The 20,262-nt window shown below is 54.3% G+C and overlaps 1 protein-coding gene across 1 annotated transcript; it reads left to right on the forward strand.

Annotated features, from left to right (window-relative positions):
- The first annotated feature begins 1,673 nt into the window (after nucleotides 1-1,673).
- On the forward strand, nucleotides 1,674-16,903 carry DENND6B (DENN/MADD domain containing 6B). The gene is made up of 20 exons (XM_006888109.1): nucleotides 1,674-1,874; nucleotides 11,307-11,345; nucleotides 11,415-11,457; nucleotides 11,673-11,785; nucleotides 12,681-12,761; nucleotides 13,207-13,312; nucleotides 13,399-13,478; nucleotides 13,553-13,615; nucleotides 13,805-13,860; nucleotides 14,340-14,462; nucleotides 14,701-14,796; nucleotides 14,930-15,024; nucleotides 15,097-15,162; nucleotides 15,373-15,437; nucleotides 15,879-15,968; nucleotides 16,045-16,098; nucleotides 16,252-16,361; nucleotides 16,451-16,553; nucleotides 16,637-16,711; nucleotides 16,781-16,903. The coding sequence occupies exons 1-20, from the start codon at nucleotides 1,674-1,676 to the stop codon at nucleotides 16,901-16,903; spliced, it is 1,782 nt and encodes a 593-aa protein (XP_006888171.1).
- The last annotated feature ends 3,359 nt before the right edge of the window (nucleotides 16,904-20,262 follow it).

Here is a 20,262-nt window from a genome sequence, read left to right on the forward strand (position 1 = left end):
TGGTTTTGTGTTATTGATACTGTTGATAGGGACAGTTCCCCTTTGTGGAGTTGGTAAAGGTCAGATATGGCTATCCCCCTGTGGCCCTTGCTCTTTTTACTCTTGCTAACCCAGAAGTGTGAGCATTGACTGCAGGGTCCTAGGTTGGAATAAGCCTGAGGGCTGTGGTTTGGTTTTGGCAATGGTGCTTCTTTCTGAGTCCACATATTCTGGGGATGTAGCCAGTGAAGGAATCCTAATTCTCTTCTCCCCATTAATCTATGAATGAGAAAGCCAAAATTTGGGGTATCTGGTTCTCCACAGCCTCCAAACTGACTTTAGAGCAGGGTGTTTGCATTAACAAAACCTAAAACTGACTTGGCAATGATTATGGCCCCTCATCTCCCAACTCAGGCACCGAGTGGGACCGCTGCTGGGCTGGGCTCTGCTGACCAGGAAGCCAGAGACTGCAGGGCAGATGGGGAAGGTGGCTGGGCAACAAGGCTGGTTCCGGGTCCCTTTCTGTTTCCTGTCCCTGGGCCATTTCAAATTTGCTGCTTCACTGAGGTAGAACGTGGAACTTTGCACAAGGGGCCCTCATATTTTTCACGGTCACCGATTTCAGCACAGCAGGGGCAGGCTGTGAGGCGCATAGGCAGCAGCACGGGACCCCCAGAGTTAGACAGCTGGGCCTGGGAGTCAAGCCTAAGTGCTCATGCCCTGCTTCAATAAACACTCCTGGGAAGACACCCGAGTGTCGTCAGGCACGAGCAGAACCTGACATCTTTCCATCAACCTTCTTCCAAGACCCATGATAAAACCCAAGGTTAAGAGGCTACTGAGATCTGCCTGGATCACAAAGGAGTATCCGGTACTGGGAGGAGTAAGCATCCGACCTTGGATGAAAACCAACCGACCCTCAATCGATTACCTATCTTTCTCCCCTAGAGTTGCGGGTGGATTCGAACCACGAGATGCTCAGCACCCAATTCCTACTGACTGTGCCACCAGGGTGTCCTCTGTTAGTGCAACACGCAATGAAAAGAAAGATTCAACTCAGTTAAAACACTGCCAGGAAGAGAAACCAGGCTGGAGCTGGGCAGGACAATGTAGATCTTAGCCAGCTTCACTGACTGGCCCCTGCCTCACAGCCCCTCAGCCTGCCACCGCCCCAGACGTCCCTGTGAGGTGGGTGGCCGCAGTGGTCAGCTTCCAGCTGGACAACCGGGGTGCAGTGCTCCTCCAGCCCACAGGTGGCGCGCCAGGGGCCGGCGGAGGGGGGCTGCGTCCCAGAGCACGGGCGCGGGAGGAGTGGCCCCAGCCGACAGGTGGCGCGCGAGGCTGCGGGAGGGCCACGCCGACCCACAGGGCTGCACGACTGAGCACAAGCTCGGCGCTCCTCCGGCCGACAGAGGGCGCGCGAGGCTGCGGGAGGGCCACGCCGACCCACAGGGCTGCACGACTGAGCACAAGCTCGGCGCTCCTCCGGCCGACAGAGGGCGCGCGAGGCTGCGGGAGGGCCACGCCGACCCACAGGGCTGCACGACTGAGCACAAGCTCGGCGCTCCTCCGGCCGACAGAGGGCGCGCGAGGCTGCGGGAGGGCCGCACGACTGAGCCCGGCCCGGCGCTCCGGCGCGAGCCCTCCCTCCGCCTTCGGGGCGTGGGTTCCCCCGGCAACGCGCCGCGGCCGCCATGGACGCGCTCTCGGGGGTCCGGCCCCGCCGGTCTCGTGGGGACCTTGGCCAGTCGGCCCCTGCACCAGGCCCCGCGGTGCCCCCACTGTCCGCGGGCAGTGCGTCGCAGGCCTCGCCGCAGCCCTGGGCGCGCTTCTCCGCCTGGCTGGAGTGCGTGTGCGTGGTCACCTTCGACCTGGAGCTGGGCCAGGCGCTGGAGGTGAGCCGCGGGCGGGGAGGGCCGGGGCTCCACGGTGCCTGGCGCCGCCGAGGCAGGTGCAGCCGAGCGCTGTCCACACATGGTACCCAGACGCCCAGCCCGCTGCTCCGAAACCAGTGCTAGTGCTTCTAACCTGCCGCTGCCGAGCAGGGGAGCAGGGCCGAGCGCTCTGGGATGTTGTCTGCCACCGCTCTGTGCTGGGGGGCTCCCCACCGATCCCAGCCTCGGGGGCCCGAGCTCGGGGCTCCCCTCTCACCCGACCTGGGGGAGCTCGGGCTCCGGGCTCCCCACCCATCCCGGCCTCGGGGGCTCAGGTTCAGGGCTCCCCTCACCCCGGCTGGGGGGGCTCGGGCTCAGGGCTCCCCACCGATCCCGGCCTCGGGACCCCTCCTCAGGACTTTGTGTTCTGAGGCCGCTCCTCTGCATCCAGCACGGGAGCTGTCAATCACTGTTAAATGTGGCATCAGGAAGCGGAAAGGGCTTTGGGAATCAGAGAACAAAACTCTCCCTACCTGGGTTTCTAGTGGCACCGCGGCTCCAGCCACACCCAGGGGTCACTGGGTCACCATCCAGATGTGTTTCCCCAGGTGCTCCCCTCCCTCACACCTTCCCGCTCACTTAACACCAAGCCCAGGCTTCCCTGGCTGGCACCCTCCTTCACCCTCATCTTCCCTGGGTCTCAGCCTTGTGCGTGCCACTCAGACACTGGCCACCTTTCCTAGGGCACAGTCAGGCTGCATCCTTCAATGTGGTCTTGTTTCAAGCCCCTCAGATTTGAGAGTTCTCGCCTAGTCTTCTCAAGAATGAGGAGACACACTGCTGGTGAGAACATAAAATAGTACAGCCACTGTAGAGGGCAGTCTGGCACTTTCTCAAAAAGTTGGAAATAGAAAATATCATATGACCCGGAAATTGCACTCCTGGAAATATAACCTAAAAAAAACCAGAGCCTCAACTTAAACAGACATATGCACACCCATGTTTATTGCTGCATTTTTCACAGCAAAGAGATGGAAGCAACCCAAGTGCCCATCAACAAACGAATGGATAGAAAAACCTATGGTACAATCACAGAGTGGAATAGTAAGCAGCATTGAAAAACAACTTGTAAAATAATTTACAACATGGGGGAGGCTGGAAGACATTCTGCTGAGTGAGGTAGTTCAGTTACAAAAGGATAAACACTATACCTTCACTGTTAAAAGACTGACATGGGAAAACAGGTAAAGAGTGGATAGATAATGAACACTTCATCGGAACAGATGAGGGGAGGACTGTCTGAATTTATGATTAGGCGTTATAATATATGACAACAGTCTGGAACAGGACATGCGTTGCAAAGAGGACTGGGGGTCTAGGGAGGGAAAGGGGAGAAATAGGCAACAAGGAATGATTAATTAAAGTCAGGCGATGAGGCAGACGGAGGAAAAGGCTCAAGAGAGCAAGTCAGAGCAGGTCTTACCAGGTGCTCTGGCAGGACAGGTGTTGATTTTCTTGCAGGGATGATGCGACAGCATTTTACCACCAGCAGTCAGGAAATTAAAAGACAAATTGCACTGGGAAAGTCCGCTGTCAGAGACCTCTCCAAGGTACTGAAGAGCAATGATGTCAGTCTGGAGACTAAGGTGCACCTGATACAGGCCATGGTCTTTGCAATTACTTGCTATGTATCAGAGAGCTGGACAATGACTAGCGATGATAGAAGGAGAGTTGTGGTGCTGGAGAAGAGTATTGAATATACTATGGACTGTTAAGAGAATGAACAGGTTTGTCCTGGAGAGGGTGAAACCAGGCTGCTCCTTGGAAGCAAGGATTCTGAAGCTTTGTCTGACATACTTTGGACATGTTGCAAGGTGGGATCAGTCCTTGGAAAGGGACATAATGCTTGGGAGGATGGAGGGAGAGGAAGACCCTCGAGATGGAGTGATTCTATCACTGGGGTAATTAATGGGAATATGTGTGTTGGAGACAATAAGATCGGCAAGGGATAGAGCAGGGTTTAAGGCTGTTGTACATGGGGTCAATATGAGTTGCAAGTGACTCAATGGCACATAACAACATTGCTAATAAAACTTGAAATGATTTTTAAATTCACGTAGGAGCGAGTCAAGGTTGTATTTTGCCTCTTGAGGATTTGCTTTCATTTTCTTCAGCCTCTGTTTGAACTTGCACATGAGTAATTATGGTCTATTCTACAGTCTGAAACTGACCTGGTTTTGATAATGAGTTTCTCTAACCATTGTTTCCACAGATGTAGTCAATCTGATTCCCATGCAGTCTATGTGGTAAGTTCCATTTGTATAGCTGCTGTCTGTTTCTTAAAAAAGATGTTTGCTTTGAAGAAATTGTTGAATGTTCAAAATTCAGTCTCCAGCCTCATGACATTAAAGAAAATTTAAGCAAGTCCACAAGAGCCACAATAAGGTTGTAAGTCTGTCCCACCTGAATTTAACAATCACTTCAAGAGCCCATCAACAAATGAATGGCTAGAGAAGCTTTGGTATAGTCACACAGTGGGATACTATGCTGCATTGAAAAACAAGGAACTCATGAAATATTAATGCAAAATGGGTGACCCTGGAGGACATTATGCTGAGTGAAATATCTCAGTCACAAAAGGACAAATACTGTATAGTGCCACTGCTGTAAAGCAGGACTGACATTGGAGTTGGGGGGAAACTAACAAGAGGGGGGAAATAATGTATAGTGCTTTGGAACAGATAGGGGAAAGAGGCTTGGAAGAGTGGAGAGACAGCGCAAGAGAGGAAGACCCTGGATGAGATGGGCTGACTCAGTGACTGGGGTAATGGAGTAGGTGTGTCAGAGACAGGGAAATGACTCAGGATAGAGCAGGGTTCAGAGCTGTTGTACGTGACTTGCAGGTTACATAACAACAATACCTAAACCAAGAAGCTGTTGTCCAAACAGCAAGGGAACATGGTATGTGTCTAAAATCAGGAAGAGAGTGTGTCAGGGCTGTCTCCCCTCTCTCTCCCTATTCCATCTGTATGCTGAGCAAATCATTTGAGAAGGTGGGCTTTGTGAAGAAGAGTTGTGGCATCAGGATTGGAGGAATGCTCATCAAGGTGTATTATGTAGATGACAACCTTGCTGAAAATGAGGACTTGAAAGGCTTGCTGCAGAAGATCAAATCCTTCAATATGAATTCCATGCCAACATCAAGAAAACAAAAATCCTCACCACTGGTTCCGTAGACAACATCATGATAGCTGGAGAAAGGATTGAAATTGTCAACAGTTTCATCTTGCTTCGCTCCACAGTCACAGCCGTATTGGGAAAGTCTGCTGTCAGGCTCTCTCCAAGGTCCTGAAGAACAATAATGTCAGTCCAAAGACTAAGGTGTGCCTATTTCATACCACAGGCTTTCCAGTCCCCCGCAGAGCTGGACAGTGAAGAAGGAAGACAGAAGAGTTGATGCTTTTGAGTTGTGTGTGGTGTTAGAGAAGAATGCTGAATATCCCATGGACTGCCAAAAGAACAAACAGATAAGAATTGCAGAAAGTGCAACCTAAGTGTTCCTTGGAGGCAAATTTGCTCAAACTTCATCACTCATATTTTGGACATGTTGTTAGGATTGGCTTTTCCTTGAAAAGAAACATCACGCTTGGAAAGGTAGCGGGTCAACAAAGGAGAGGGAGTTCTTCAGCGAGATGGATTGACACTCTCTGCAGCAGTCTTCGGCCTTGATGTGACGGAGATAAGTATGGCGCAGGGTAGTCCAGATCTGTGGCTCCTGGGGTCACTACAGGTCATCCTCGATTTGATGTTACTGAGAACAATAAAGCTTGTCCGCATCCGCAGATGTCGGGAGAGATGGTGTTTTCAGGACCTGACCCGTCTAGGCAGAGTTACAGAAATGAGGTGCCACTTAGTCTCTCAAGATAGATTCCATCTCCGAGGCTTTTGGACCTGTGAGCACTGTCTAACAGGCACAGTGCTCGTGCCTAGTCTCTGTGATCACAGGCTCAGTCCTGCCTCAGCAGATGATGCTCTGCTGTCTTTAGAAGGCAGGGCCATAGAGTGCTAGGAGTGTGTGGACTGCATGCCTAAGGCAGCAGCAGGCTTGACCTACTCAGGAACAGTGTTACCACCCGGTAGTTCTCTGCCCTAACACCAGACACCCTCCCTGCGACCTGTCTCTGGCTGACCTGCCTCAGTCCCACTAACCCTCCCACTGCCATCCACAAGGTATGGTCCTCCGGGAGTGGGTGATGATGTGGCATCTAAGGGAGGGCCCACAGGTGGTCCGGTGGCCACACCGCACACAGGCACTGCCTTGCTGTCCGGAAGAGACAGAGCCCAAGAGCAGTGAGTAGTGTGCCAATCATGGGTTGTCCAGGCGAAGACTACAGCATGTTTGAGACAGCTGCCTGGCCCTTCTTCGTTTGACGGTGCCTGAAAGTGGTGTGCTGCCCTGGAACTGTAACTTCGGCAGAGTCTCACCTGACCGGGCACCAGGCTCTCAGTGGAGAGGACCCCCGCTTCCTGCACTTCCTCCACAACAGTGCACGCTATACCCCATATTCACCGACATCACAGGTGCTTCTTCCTTTGCACGTGAATGTACTATAACTGAAAATGCTGTGGCTTGTGTCAGGCCCACTGTTGTTTGTGAGCTGACACCCTTGCTCTTCAGCACTTCAACAAAGTCCTTAATAACCCGATTTGCCCATTGTGTCTCCCTCTACGGTCTCTCCTGACTGCTGCTACCAAGGGTGTTGATTCTGGATCTAAATAAAATGAAATCTTATGTTGTTGTTGTTGTTGTTGTTATGTGTCATTGAGTTGCTTTCAACTCATAACAACCCTATGTATAACAGCCCTAAACCCTGCTCTGTCCTGTGCCAGTCACACTGTTTCTGACACACACACCCATCCTGATTACTCCAGTCACTGAATCAGTCCACCTCATAGAGGACCTTTCCCTCCTGTGCTGTGTCTCTACCCATCCCTCTCCAAGGACTGGTCCCTCCTTGCAATATGTCCAGAGTATGTCAGACGAAGCCCCAGAATCCTTGCCTTGAAGGAGCAACCCAGTTTAACCCTCTCCAGGATGAATCTGCTTGTTTTCTTAGCAGTCCATGGTACCCTCAACACTCTTCTTCAGCACCACAGCTCAAAGGCATCAGTTCTCCTTCTATCCTCCCTAGTCATTATCCAACTTTCTGATGCATAGCAAGTGATTGCAAAGACCATGGCCTGTACTGGATGATAAGGTTAGTCTCCAGAGTGACACAATTGCTCTTCAGTATTTTGGAGAGGTCCCTAACAGCAGACTTTTCCATCGCAATATGTCTTTTAATTTCCTGGCTGCTGGTGCCAAGAGTGTTGAGTGTGGAGCCTAGCAAACTAAAGCTGTGAACAATCTCAATCTCTTCACCACCCATCCTGATGCTGCCCATTGATTGGTTCAGAGGTGAGAATCTTTGTCTTCTTGACACTGAGCCTCAGTCCATACTGAAGGTTGCAGTCCTTGACCTCTGCAGCAAGTGTTTCAGGTCCTCCTCAGTTTCAGTAAGCAGGGTTGTGTCGTCTGCATAATGCAGATTGTTGATAGATATTCCACCAATCCTGATGCCTCACTTCTCATAGAGCCCAGCCTCTCAGATAATCTGCTCTGCATACAGGTTGAAAAGGTATGGACACAGGACACATCCCTGGCATACACCCTTCCCAATTTTGAACCATGCGGTCTTTCCTTGCTCTGTTCTAATAACTGCCTGTTGGTCCAAGTATAGATTTCGCATTAGCATGATCAAGTGCTCTGGAATTCCCATTCTTCTCAGAGTCAGCCACGGTTTGTTTTGATCCACACAAACGCCTTTGCATAATCAATGAAACACAGATAGACATTCCTCTGGTATTCCCTGCTTTCAGCTAAGATCCATCTAACATCAGCTACAATATCCCTAGTACCACGACCCCTTCTAAACCCAACCTGGACTTCTGGCAATAATTCTCTGCTGATGTGCTGTTCCAGTCGTTTTTGGATAAGCTTCAGTAGAATCTTGCTTGCATGTGAAATCAATGATCACTGTTCTATAGTTTCCACACTCTTATTGGGTCACCCTTCTTTGGAATGGGAACAAATATGGCACAACTTGGTGAACACATCCAGGGCAGTATTCGTTAGCTGAAATATGTCAATTGGTATACCATCTATTTCTGGGGCCTTATTTTTTGCTATTTCCTTCAAAGCAGCTTGAACTTCTTCCTTCATCACCATAGGTTCTTGCTCATATATTATTTCATTGAATTCTTCTGTGTCTGCCAATTCCTTTTGATACAGTGACTCGGTATATTCTTTCCATCTTCTTTTAATACTTCTTGGATCATTTATACATCAGTTTTTCCCAGATTTTTTTTGATGAATCTTCCTCTACTTTTGATGTGATACTGTGATATTCCTCTTAATATAATTTAGTTTCTCAGCATATTTACTTAGCATACAAATAGAACATTTTTGATAAAAGAATAAAATCTTAATGCACACCTTTCCTGATACTAAACCATACAGTATCCCCTTGTTCTGTTCAGAAAAACTTCGAAGTCTACATACAGATATATCATCTGAGCACAATTGAGTGATTTGGAATTCTTATTATTTACAGTGTAATCTGTTATATACTGAGATTCACATAGTTGAATGCGTCTTCCTGGTATTCTCCACTTCCAGGCAGAAACCATCTGCTGTCGGCACTGATACCCTCCATGCTATTACCTTTTCTGAATTCAGTATGAATTTCTGGCAGTTCCCTCTTAAATTAATGCCAGTCTTTTTTTTGTAATCTTCATTAGGATTTCACTTGAGTGTGATATTTATGATCTTGTTTGATAACTTCCCCGGTCTAAAGATACCTTTTTTTTGAATGGGTACAAATATGGCTTTCTTCCAGTTGGTTGACCAGATACATTCTTCCACGTATCTTGGCATAGACAAGTGAGCACACCCAGGACTGCATCTGTTGAGACATCAAACTTGATATTTCCTCAGGCCCTGGAATATTGTTGAAACTTTCACAATCAGCTTTGCTTTCTTCAGCACCATTGGCTCTTGATCATAATGTCACTCTTGAGACAGCCCAGTGTATAAGATCCTTCATTATTACTACTTGAAGCTTGAATTTGTCTTTGACTCTTTGAGCTTGAGAAATGCTGTTCCCTTTGGTATTCTAAACACCAGGTCTTTACACATTAGAACATTGTGCTTTTTGTTTTGGCTTTTAAAGGTGTTTTTCTTTTAAAGTTTATTATTTTTTGTGTATGTAGCATCAAATTGGATCTGACTGGTACAGGAGGAGATTATCCCTCCTTTTCCAGCAGAGCATCTGGTATATTCGAACCACGTACCTCTGGGATGGCAGTGCACCTTCTTGCCACCAGGCCATCAGAGCTCCCCAGAACATTTTGCTTTGTCTTCTTGCACTTTCTGTTCTGTTGAAGTTCCGTTGAACTTGCTCATCTCATCATTCCTTGTTTTAGCTTCTTTCTGTTCCAGAGCAAGTTTCAAAGTCTCTTCTGACACCCATATTGGCTTTTCTCTCACGTCTTTACCTTTTGCCATCTTCATTTGTGGTGGTCTCTTGTCATCCCACAGCTCGTCTGATCTCTGGTCATTGGTATTCAGTGCATCAAATATATTCTTGAGATCTTCTCTAAATTCAGATGAGATAGTTCCAGGGTCTTATTTTGGCTCTCGTGGATTTAATTTTTTTTTTCAGCTTCAGATTGAACTTTCATGAGCAATTGATGGTCTGTTCCCCAGTCAGCCCATGAGATTTAATTTCTCTACCATCTCTTTCCATAAATGTAGTCAATTTTATTCCTGTGTTTTCTATCAGGTATGGTCTATGTGTTTTTTGGAAAAAGGTATTTGTAAGTTGCTGCTCTATTATACAATCTGTGGCCTTATTTCTGTCATGAAGGCATGTTTTCCAACCACCAACCACACTGAATTGCCAAGTTTTCCATTCCAAACACCAGTTGTTATTATTAATGTTTCTTGATTGCATGTTTGCAATAATGAGGGTCTTGCCTCATTATATCGAACAGTTCTGCTGAGAGAAGGGACGAGAATTAAATGAAGATGTAGAGAGGCTATCGCTGATGGTGAATAGCAAAATTTTATTTTTTAAACAAAGTATATATAGGCTTTCAGTAGTATCTCTGCTGTAACAATCGCATTATCTCATAAAGTCCCAAGATGTTGATGGTCTGGTCAAACATTAAGTCTTACAGACCTCAGCACAATACAAAGATATTTTCCAGAATACCTTATTGTGTGCTTTAAGGAATAAATGGTTTCGGTTGATAAGGACACTACATTACTTAAGACATTTGGTCATTCTTATTTTTTAACATCCTGCTTTCTTGAGTTGTTTACTGCCAAGCAGATACTCTAGCCAAGATGGAGTTAGTCTTGCTGGTCTCATGGTACAGGGCTAATCTTGCTTTGCAAGTTAGCCAGGCCCTAACACCTGACTTCAGGACAGACCTTGAAATGTTCTTTCTGCAGCACTGTTTCTCATTTTGTCATTCCCTGCATAGTAGATCATGTGCTTATCTGATTCGTTACCAGTCCTTCGCAAATGACTGATGCCTAGGTTGTTGATTTTTATGTGTTCGTTTCATTGTTGACAACTTCCTGTTCTTCTAGGTTTGTGCCTGGTACATTCCACTTATTGGAGGGGGTTAGCAGTTGTTCTCTCATTCTGAGCCTTGCTCCATCTATAAATGAAGTGGTGGGGAGAGAAGGGTAACTCTGATTTGATCGGTTGACATAGTCAGACCTACGTGGTTCAGAGCAGAATGCTGCTCCATGGGGTTTTCAGAAGCAGATTGCTGTGCTTTCCTAACCAGACCCTGGAGGTTGCCTGAACCAGCACGTGCTGCCTGGAAGCCCATATGTTCCCTGCTGGTACCACAGAGGATCTCAGCAGCTTCTCCACTGGCGGGTCCTGCCAGTCTCTCCATTAGGTTGTAGTGACAGGGCCTGTCACCTCTGACAGACAGCATGAAAGGACAGTAGAGAGGTGATCAGCATACGAAAGCAGTCCATACTCTTGGGCACCTCATCACACACTGAGCTCCGGTCATAGCTGCAGCTTCACAGGACTGCAGGGGCTGGGGACACTGAAGGTGCAGGGTCATAGGAGGGCTTGGTGAGGGCTATGCAGGGGCTGGGCCACATGAAGGTGGGCTGGGCAGGGCTGTGGAAAGGCAGGGCCTGTGGCTGGGATCAAACAGTGACTAGTAGCTGGTGAAGCAATAAAGAGAAGGAGCAAGGAGAGAGGGCTGCCTAGGTGGGCATTGCCCAGCAGTGAGGACGCCTTGGTCCCATCCTGCTGGTGTGTGAGGCACTGTGGCCGTCCTGGGCTAGGGCATCTCATCCCAGCTCTGTGTTCTCTGCAGCTGGTGTACCCAAGTGACTTCAGGCTCACGGACAAGGAGGTGGGTCTTGGTTCCCAGGGAAGCACTGTGGGGCAGCTGGGCACTGGTGACCAGTCCTCTCTGTTCCAGAAAAGCAGCATCTGCTACCTGGCCTTCCCTGATTCTCATTCAGGTAGGCTGTACCCCGGGGCCCTCCCTCCTGGGGCCCTCCCACTTGCTTCTCCATCCCCCATTGCTTTCATCACTGGGCCAGCCCCCGTGGCCTGACCCTGACCTCTCCCTTCTGTGATCTGCACTGCTTGCCCCACCCCAGTACCCAGTGTCCAGCCTCCCTGCCAGGCCTGGCCCTGACTTACAAGGCAGGCAGATGGACTCGCTCCCTCCCAGGTTGCCTTGGGGACACTCAGTTCAGTTTCCGCATCCGCCAGTCTGGGGGCCTGAGAAGTCCTTGGCACGTGGACGATGGCTACTACAGCAGCAGGGCCCCCATGTCGCTGCAGGTGAGGGCCTGGGCTGGGGTAAGCACCTCAGCCAGGCCAGTCCCTTGGTGGTGGTCACTATCCCCACTCCTGGGGCTACAATAGCCCCTCTGTGTGGCCAAGTTCCTGTGGTAGGGTCAGTCCCCTCTACCATTTCTCCTCCAGGGTCAATACTAGGTCAGTACAGGCCTTCCTATAGAGTTAGTGCAGACCCCTCTGACAGGTCAGGGCAGGGCAAAACAAGCACTCCTATGATGAGGCCAGGGCAGGTCCCCCCAACAGGATCAATACAGGACCAGTACAGGCCCCTCCAGTATCAATACAGGGCCAGAGCAGGTCCCCCAACAGCATCAATAGAAGGCCGGTGCAGGTCCCCCCAACAGGATCAATACAGGGCCAGTGCTGGTCCCCCAACCGGATCAGTACAGGGCTGGTGCAGGTCCCTCTAGGATCAATACAGGGCCAGTGCAGGTCCCTCCAGTATCAATACAGGGCCAGTGCAGGCCCCCCACAACAGGATCAATACATAGGCCTGTGCAGGTCCCTTCTACAGGGCCGGTGCAGGTCCCCCAACAGGATCAATACAGGGCCAGTGCAGGCCCCTCGACAGAGTCAGTAGAGGGACAGCAGGTTAAGAACGAGCTCTCCTATAGGGCCTGGTCAGTACAAAAACTGTCATCTCCAGCAGTTGCACCTCAGCCAGGTTTGGGGGTGCCCCAGAAACTCCAGTGCTCTCCACATGTCTACCCAGACATCTCATGGTGGACCACCAAGCTGGATACTGCACTGGCCTTGCGAGCTTGCTGTTTGGTGTCCAGTCTAGGTCTACTGCTGTGCTTGGCCCATAGGATGGGCCTGAGGCCAATGGGTGGTGGGCACTGCACGGTAGCCACCTGCTGACCCTGTGCTCCTCCAGAGGGAACAAGCACACTACTTCGGTTACGTGTACTTCCGGCAGGTGAAGGACAGCTCCGTGAAGAGGGGCTACTTCCAGAAGGTGAGTGACCTGTCCCTCTGGGAGGCCTTGCAAAGGCTAGTCATCAAGAGGGCTACCTGGGCAGTGAGGCTGGGGAGCCCGCTACACCCAGCTCTCCAACTTCTCCTTTGGGAGTGGGCCTGCCTGAGCCTTGTGTCCGGTCAGGATGCCCTGTCCTCTGTGATGCCTGGAAAGGACTTTGTCACGCTCATGTGATAGGACAGACTGAATATGGAGTTCAGACAGTGTGAACAGGGTCCAGTTCTGATGGACCGTTCTCTGTGGCTGAGGGCCCCAGGCCCGGCCCGGCTGCTGTCACTGCTGCCCGGGTCTCCCAACTCTGGAGGCTGTAGGGTCTCGGCCGTTCCATAGCTGCCCCCTCCACATTGTGGAGGCTGTGGGATGGACACCAGCAGCCCCTCAGGGTGAGCTTGGCCTTGAGCCCACTGCCCATTGTGGCTCGCAGTCCCTGGTGCTGGTGTCCCGCCTACCCTTCGTCAGACTGTTCCAGGCCCTGCTGAGCCTAGTGGCCCCTGAATTCTTTGACAAGCTGGCACCCTGCCTGGAGGCCGGTGAGTGACTGCTGGTGAGTGACCTTTGACGTAGCCTTGGTAGACCCCCAGAGGGTGCCCCCCTGACCTTCTGCCTATGTCTACAGTATGCAGTGAGATTGACCAGTGGCCATCACCCATGCCAGGGCGGACCCTCAACCTGCCTGTCATGGGGGTCGTCCTTCAGGTGAGAGCCAGCAGGTAGGCAGGTGGACAGTGGGGTCTGGAGGATGTTTCACTGACATTGTCCCTTCCCCACAGGTGCGGATTCCAACCAGAGTGGACCTGCCTGAGTCCAGCCCCCCAAAGCAGTGCAGCCAGGAGGTACAGGAGACATCAGGTGTCCTGAGGCTTGGCTGAGGCCCCAGACCACTGTCACCCTCCCTGCATGTTAGGTGGGCGTAGCGGGAAAGGGCATGGCTCTGGCCTGAAGGCTGTCCTCAGGGAATTGCTGCTGAGGGAGGTGGGCACCCACCTCTATGCATGAAGTTCCTGAGCAACCCCCTCCCCCAGAAACTGCTGCCTGCCCCTGTTGTCCTGGCCGCTGTTGACCAGCTGGACCTGTTCAGGTGAGCCTTGGGGCCTCGGGGGTCTACTGCCCACTCACCCTTCATCACTTCCTGCAGTGCCTAGTCACTGAGGCCTTCTTATCCTGCCCTAAACATCTATGCCCCAGTGCCTACCTGTTCCCTTAACTGACAGTCCTTCACGCGAGTGACAGTGACTGTCCCCCACACCCCTTCACCCACTGCTCACTGCCCCCCACACCCCTTCACCCCCCGCTCACTTCCCCCCACATTCCATCACCCCCCTGCTCACTGCCCTTCACCCCTGCTCACTGACCCTACCGCTCCTCCCCTGACCCTGCACTGCCCGTCTATAGCTTGCCCACCGCTCCACCCCCTCTGCCCCCAACAACACCTGTAGCCAACATGCACCTCTGACAAACTCCCGTGGTGCCCCTGCCCACCATATCCAGCTGTGCCCATCACATCCACATCCCCTTTGCCTTACATGCCTGACCTCCCTACATTCCCCACCTGGACAGATGTCTGCAGCCTGTGCTGAGCCTCATACAGACGCTGTGGGAGCTTCTACTCCTTGGGGAGCCCCTGCTGGTCCTGGCACCATCACCCACTTTGTCCTCAGAGATGGTGCTGGCCCTGACCAGGTACCTCATCCAGGGTGGGGGTGAGTATGGGCATCAAGGAGTGCCACCTCCTTCCTGCCCTCCCCATCCAGGGCCCAGCACTGGGGTCTGAGGGTACTGGGGGCAGATAGGCAGCTGAACCAGTCTGCTTTGCCTGCCCTGATCTTTCTACTGCCCAGCTTTGGGGTCTGAGGGCACTAGGGGCATATGGATGGCTGAGCCAGCCTGCCTTGCCCACCCTGGTATTTCTACGGCACAGCTGCCTGAGGCCCCTCAAGTTCTGCTGTGATTATCGCCCCTACTTTACCATCCACGACAGTGAGTTCAAGGAATTCACCACTCGGACCCAGTCCCCGTAAGTGTCCCATCCACCAGCCCGCCCACCTCGGAGCCTGTGCTCCCTAATTGAGCCTCCTCCCAGGCCAGCCTCCTGCCAGTCTGTCTGCACGTTTGGGGCCACTCTCTCTGTTTCTCTCCTCTATCTGTAGACCGAATGTGGTCCTGGGAGTCACAAACCCTTTCTTTATCAAAACACTCCAGCACTGGCCCCACATCCTCCGGATTGGGGAGCCAAAAATGTCAGGTGAGGCTGGCACCTGGGGGCTCTGGGCTCTGGCCACATCCGCACAGGGCTGACGGCTGCTGTGTTTTCCAGGGGACCTTCCTAAGCAGGTCAAGCTGAAAAAGCCCTCTCGCCTGAAGACCCTGGACACCAAGCCAGGTCTGTCCCTCCCTGAGTCTGAGCTGTGTTCCAGTCAGGGCATCTTCTCCATCCGGGGAGGCCCCTCCTGCCCTGGTGGGGCACGCAGGTGTCCTGTCCCCTTCTCCCTCAGGCCTGGTCTGCTGCATCCTTTCTCTGCCCTAAGATTGGGCTGACCCATGGGGGACTTTTGGGGGGCAGGGCACGCAGCACAGGCGTGTCTCCCCACAGGCCTCTACACCACATACACAGCACACCTGCACAGGGACAAGGTCCTGCTCAAGAGGCTGTTGAAGGTGTGTTTCTGGGGAGTGTGGAGGGGCCCCTAGAGGGAGTGGGGTGACAGAGTCCAAGACCAGCAGGATTTGGTATGGACTGGGGGTACCCATGGGAGAGATTATGGTGTGTGTGGACCGTGCTGTGCATGGAGCCTGGAGGTGGGGGTGAGTGGGGCATGCAGGGCTCAGGATGGGTATCAGGAAGGGTGTACTTAGCCCAGGGTGGGTGTGAATGGGTGGGCAGAGCCTGGGGTGGGTGTAAGTGGGGTGGGCAGCACCTGGAGTGGGTGTAAGTGAAATGTGCTTAGCCTGGAATGTGTGTGAGTGGGGCGTGCATGGACCAGGATGGTTGCAGAGTGAGGCGTGCATTACCCGCAGTGTGTGTGAAGTGGGGTGTGCTTAATCCCGGGGTGAGTGGCGAGGGGTGCAGGGCCCGGGCATGGTGTGTGGGTCCTGCAGGGTGTGCAGAAGCAGCGGCCTGTGGACGTGCAGAGCGCGCTGCTGCAGAGACATCTCCTGGAGCTCACACAGAGCTTCATCTTCCCGCTGGTGAGTCTCGGCCTGAGGGGAGAGGCGGGCGGGGGCACGGGGGTCCCAGCCCTGGAGCTCACTCCCCTCCCCCCAGGAGCACTACATGGCCAGCCTTATGCCCCTGCAGAGGAGCATCACGCCGTGGAAGGTGGGTGTCCTGAGGTGCCCATAGCTGGCAGGGGTCTGGGCGGCAGTGAGAAGGGGAGAGGTGAGGACCAAGGGGCAGTGGCCTGAGGGGGCAGCAGAATATGTCTGGGAGAAGGGTCCTTGCAGGCTCTGCTCAGCTGGACCTCTGTCTCAGACGCCCCCCCAGATTCGCCCTTTCCGCCAGGAAGACTTCCTGCGCAGCCTGGAGCGTTCAGGGCCCCAGCTCACCTGTGTCGTCAAGGGCGACTGGCTGGGCCTTTACAGGTGGGCTGCGATCAGGAAAGTGGGTGGCAGGGGCTGTGTCCCCCCCGCTGTGAGATGGAGAGAAACACACATCTCTGCGCCACCTGCAGGCGCTTTTTCAAATCTCCCCATTTTGACGGCTGGTACCGCCAGAGGCACAAAGACATGGCCCAAAAGCTGGAAGCGCTGCACCTGGAGGCCATCTGTGATGCGGTGAGGACAGGGCCTGGGCAGGGTGGGGCCTGGGGCGGGCAGGTCAGAACCTGAATGAGCCTGCCTTCCTCCGTCCCTGCTAGAACATCGAGGCCTGGATAAAGGACAAGTCTGAGGTGGAGGTCGTAGACCTGGTTCTGAAACTTCGGGAGAAACTGGTGAGATTTCACACCCCTTACCCCTTGGGCTCCGGCAGACATAGCCATCTGATCACCACACCCCTGCAGGTCCGGGCGCAGGCCCACCAACTGCCAGTGAAGGAGGCAACGCTGCAGCGGGTGCAGCTCTACATCCAGACGGTCATCAGCTCCCTGCCCAAAGACCTGCAGGCCGTGCTGTGCCCTCCGTGAAGCACAGGGAGGGGGCAGCTGAGGAACACAGCCCCCGTCTGTACCCCTGTTGCTCCTCGGCCTTGGGGCACCTCCAGCTCAGCTGCCTCAGCAGTAAACAAGGCTTTGAACCACAGTCCAGGCCTGACTCTGTCAGGAGATTATCTGCAAGCAGAGCCCTGCCCATTCTGGTACCCTTCCCCTATGAGGCTGCGCACAAAGGGTTGGCCTGGGGCTGAGGGCTGCCTCCTGTCTGTTGTGGACCAGAACCTGGTGGGACTTGACTTCTGCTCAGTCGGCAGCACCTTGCCAGCAGGGCCAGCCATGAGGTGGCAGCACAGCCTTAGCGTTGGAGGTTTGGGGGGGGGGTGGCCTTCCTGTCAGCTGGTCCCATGGCCTCTGGCTTTATCTTGGTTCCCCCCCAGGGACACCCTCCAGCAGCTGGCTGTATGTCCTTTACCCAGCTCCCCTCTTGTCCTCCATTCAGGGCCAACCTGGGCCCAGGGCCGAAGCTCCTCAAAGGTGCTGCCTGCTCCAGATACCCCAGAATAGGGAGCTGCTTTGATTAGACCTGCCCAGAGTGGCCCATCAGGGTCAATATCTTGGGGACATCAGTGACCAGCCTCCTGCTCTGAGAGGCCAGGCCAAGGAGAGGCCAGACAGGAATGGTCTGGGCCTCATGTGGCCTCAGGAGAGAGGCCTAAAGGCAGAGTCAGGGGAGGGGTCCCTTCTGCACGCCTCCTACCACACTCCAGCCTGCTGGAAGGGACCTAGAATTGGGAGTCTGCTGGGGCTCCGGGCAACGGCAGCAGTACCTACTTCACATAAGGAATGTGGGGAGAGATACCAGGTGGATTAGGGGCAGGACAGTCTGGGTCAGCATCCAAGGACGGGACCAACAGCAGAGCTGGACAGAGGCATACAGGCTATAAATGGACTTTGAAACAGGAAAAAGCTAGAGAACCTAGAGGAGAGTCGTGGCCGTGGCCTGCCTGTCTGGTTGAAAGTTAGCCTTCCTGGCAATGTGGAGGCTGCCTGGAGAGGCCAGCCCAGGCTCACTCACCACCCACCCAGGGCCACTTCAGTGGACAAGGACTGTGTGGAAAGGTAGTTTCCAGTTAGGACAGAAGCCACCCCAAACGGAGCAGCCTAGACAGAACTGAGCATGTCCCACGGCTGGGGTCACCTCTGCTGGTTGGGAGCTGTCAGGATGGAGAAGGGGCAGCTGCTTTGGCTGGGTCAGCCCAGGAATGAACCATTGGTTCCCACTTAAGGGCTCTCATTGGGGCCACAGAAGACCACTGGGCTGTTCTGGAGCATTTGGGAGGCATGCCAACAAAAGACACAATGACCACATGAGTGCTGAGGTCCTAATAGCCTGCTCTCAGCAGCGTGAGGAGGTGGGCCTAGCATGGATTCCCATTCTGTTCCGACTCCCTCAGTCCCCTCCAGGAGTAGGTCAGCTCTAGACAGGCTATGACCTGTTTCAGGTTGGGTTGTATCTCCTGCCCAGTCCCTCGGAGGCCTCCCCTGTGCACTGTGACACATCAGGCCAGGAGCAGGCTACTCCCCAGAGTCCCCATAGGCAGGGGCGTTTGGGTGGATAGAAACTGGTTCATAGCCAAGGGCTGCGGTTGGCGTCACTGAAGGAAAAAGGAGAAAGCACAAACCCAGGGGTTTCCAGGGGTGGGGTGTTGTGATACGATGGGGGGAGGACCAGAGGACCCACTGCTTCCTACACTCTGAAGCCTCCTTGTGGGCAGTGGGGCCTTTCTGTGCTTCATAGTGAAGTGTCCTTTAAGAGACACACTTGTTTTTTAGTCCTTTTAAATAAATTGGTAGCTTGTTGGACCCTTGGAATTTTGGGGTGCCCTGCAGTGGGGTGGGTTTTAGCACATGGCCAAAGAGAGCTTTGGAAAATATAGCAGCGGGGTGGGGTGCCAAGAGAAAAATGGCTATATCAGGCCTGCCATGTCCTTAGGGGCAGGCAGGGACGTGCCTGAGGTGGAGGGAGAGTGAGGGGGAGCGCAGGGCTGGACTGGTGTCAGAAGCCCTCCATTGGGTCTACCTCCTGGAGACACTCGTGGGGGGAAGTGGAGAAGGGCTGGGACCCCACAGCATCGTCCCCTAGAGAGATAAATGGCACCACAGAGGTGGAGGTGGGCACTGCCAGAAGAGAAATAAAGATTAGGGCAGCGTTGCGCAGCATCGCTGTGCCACATGAGGACCCTTGTAATGCGCCGGGAGGGATGAGGGCAGCTGTGAGCGGACTCCTGCAGAAACCAAGTTTCATTTGGGTGTGGGGGAGTCCTGCCCAAGTATCTGGCTTGTGCGCAGTCTGCAGTGCTGGCCCGAGCCCTGGAGCCCACGAGACTAACTCTGAGCGCCGCCTAGGCCTCGGGGCCATCACCATGGGCTCCACTCAGCCCTTCGGTGGCGGCGGGCAGACAAGTCCTGTGCGGGGCCCCTGAGTCCTGGCCCCCGGTGTCCGGTAACGCGCGGGCTTGGCGGGTGGTCCCGGGCTGCCTCGCACCCCGCTCCGCCGCTCGCACCTTCCCCCTCCGCTCCGCGCGTCCCCGCTCATCCGCGCCCTCGTGCACCCCCTTCGCTCCGCGCGCCCCCGCCCCTACATTCATCCTCCACCTCCCTGCTCCGCGGTCCCCGGCGCCGCAGCCCCGCCCCCTCCACCCCCCACGCGCGCCCCCTCCCTCCTCGCTCACACCCTCCGCGCCCCGCCCTCTCCCTCCCCCGCGGCCCCTTCCCCCTCCGCTCTCCACAAGCTCCCGCCCCGCCCCCTCGCCCTCCGCCCCCGGTTCCCTCCCTCTCCGTCGGGGGCGGGGCCGGCGGCTCCCGCGCGCTCCGGCCCCTCCTCGGCCACACAAAGGCCCGTCTCCATGGCAGCCGCGCGGACCCGAGCGCGCAGCGCCGAGCGCAACCCGGGCGCCATCGAGCCGCGGCGGCCGGCGGACAGGTAGGGCCGGGACCGGGATGTGGGGGCGGGGGCTTCGCGATCTGCCCCCGATAGGCGCCCCAGGGCGCCCGTGCCGCGGCCTCCACTGCCGGCCGGCCGTCTGTCCATCCGACTGGAGGGGGGGAAGGCCTACAGCGCCGTCTGGGACGGGCCTGCCGCCGCGCTCCCACGAACCGCCCCGATCCTCGCGGTCTCCGACCCTCCTTGAGCTCGCGTCCTTACCCCCGTCCCCGTATCGGGATCGTATCCCGGGCCCGGCACGTTCTGTCGTGCTTGAGTCCTGGGCTCCTCCCCCACCCACCCGCGGTTCCAAAGTGGCCGCCCCCCGCGGGCAGGCCTCAGTCGTCTCCACCCGCGTCCCGCCCTGGGGCTCCCTGGGAGGAGGGCTTGGGCAGGGACCACTCGGTGA

This window comes from Elephantulus edwardii, unplaced genomic scaffold (assembly GCF_000299155.1).
Source record: "Elephantulus edwardii isolate Elephantulus edwardi_28Jun2011 unplaced genomic scaffold, EleEdw1.0 scaffold00064, whole genome shotgun sequence".
Lineage (NCBI taxonomy): Eukaryota > Metazoa > Chordata > Mammalia > Macroscelidea > Macroscelididae > Elephantulus > Elephantulus edwardii.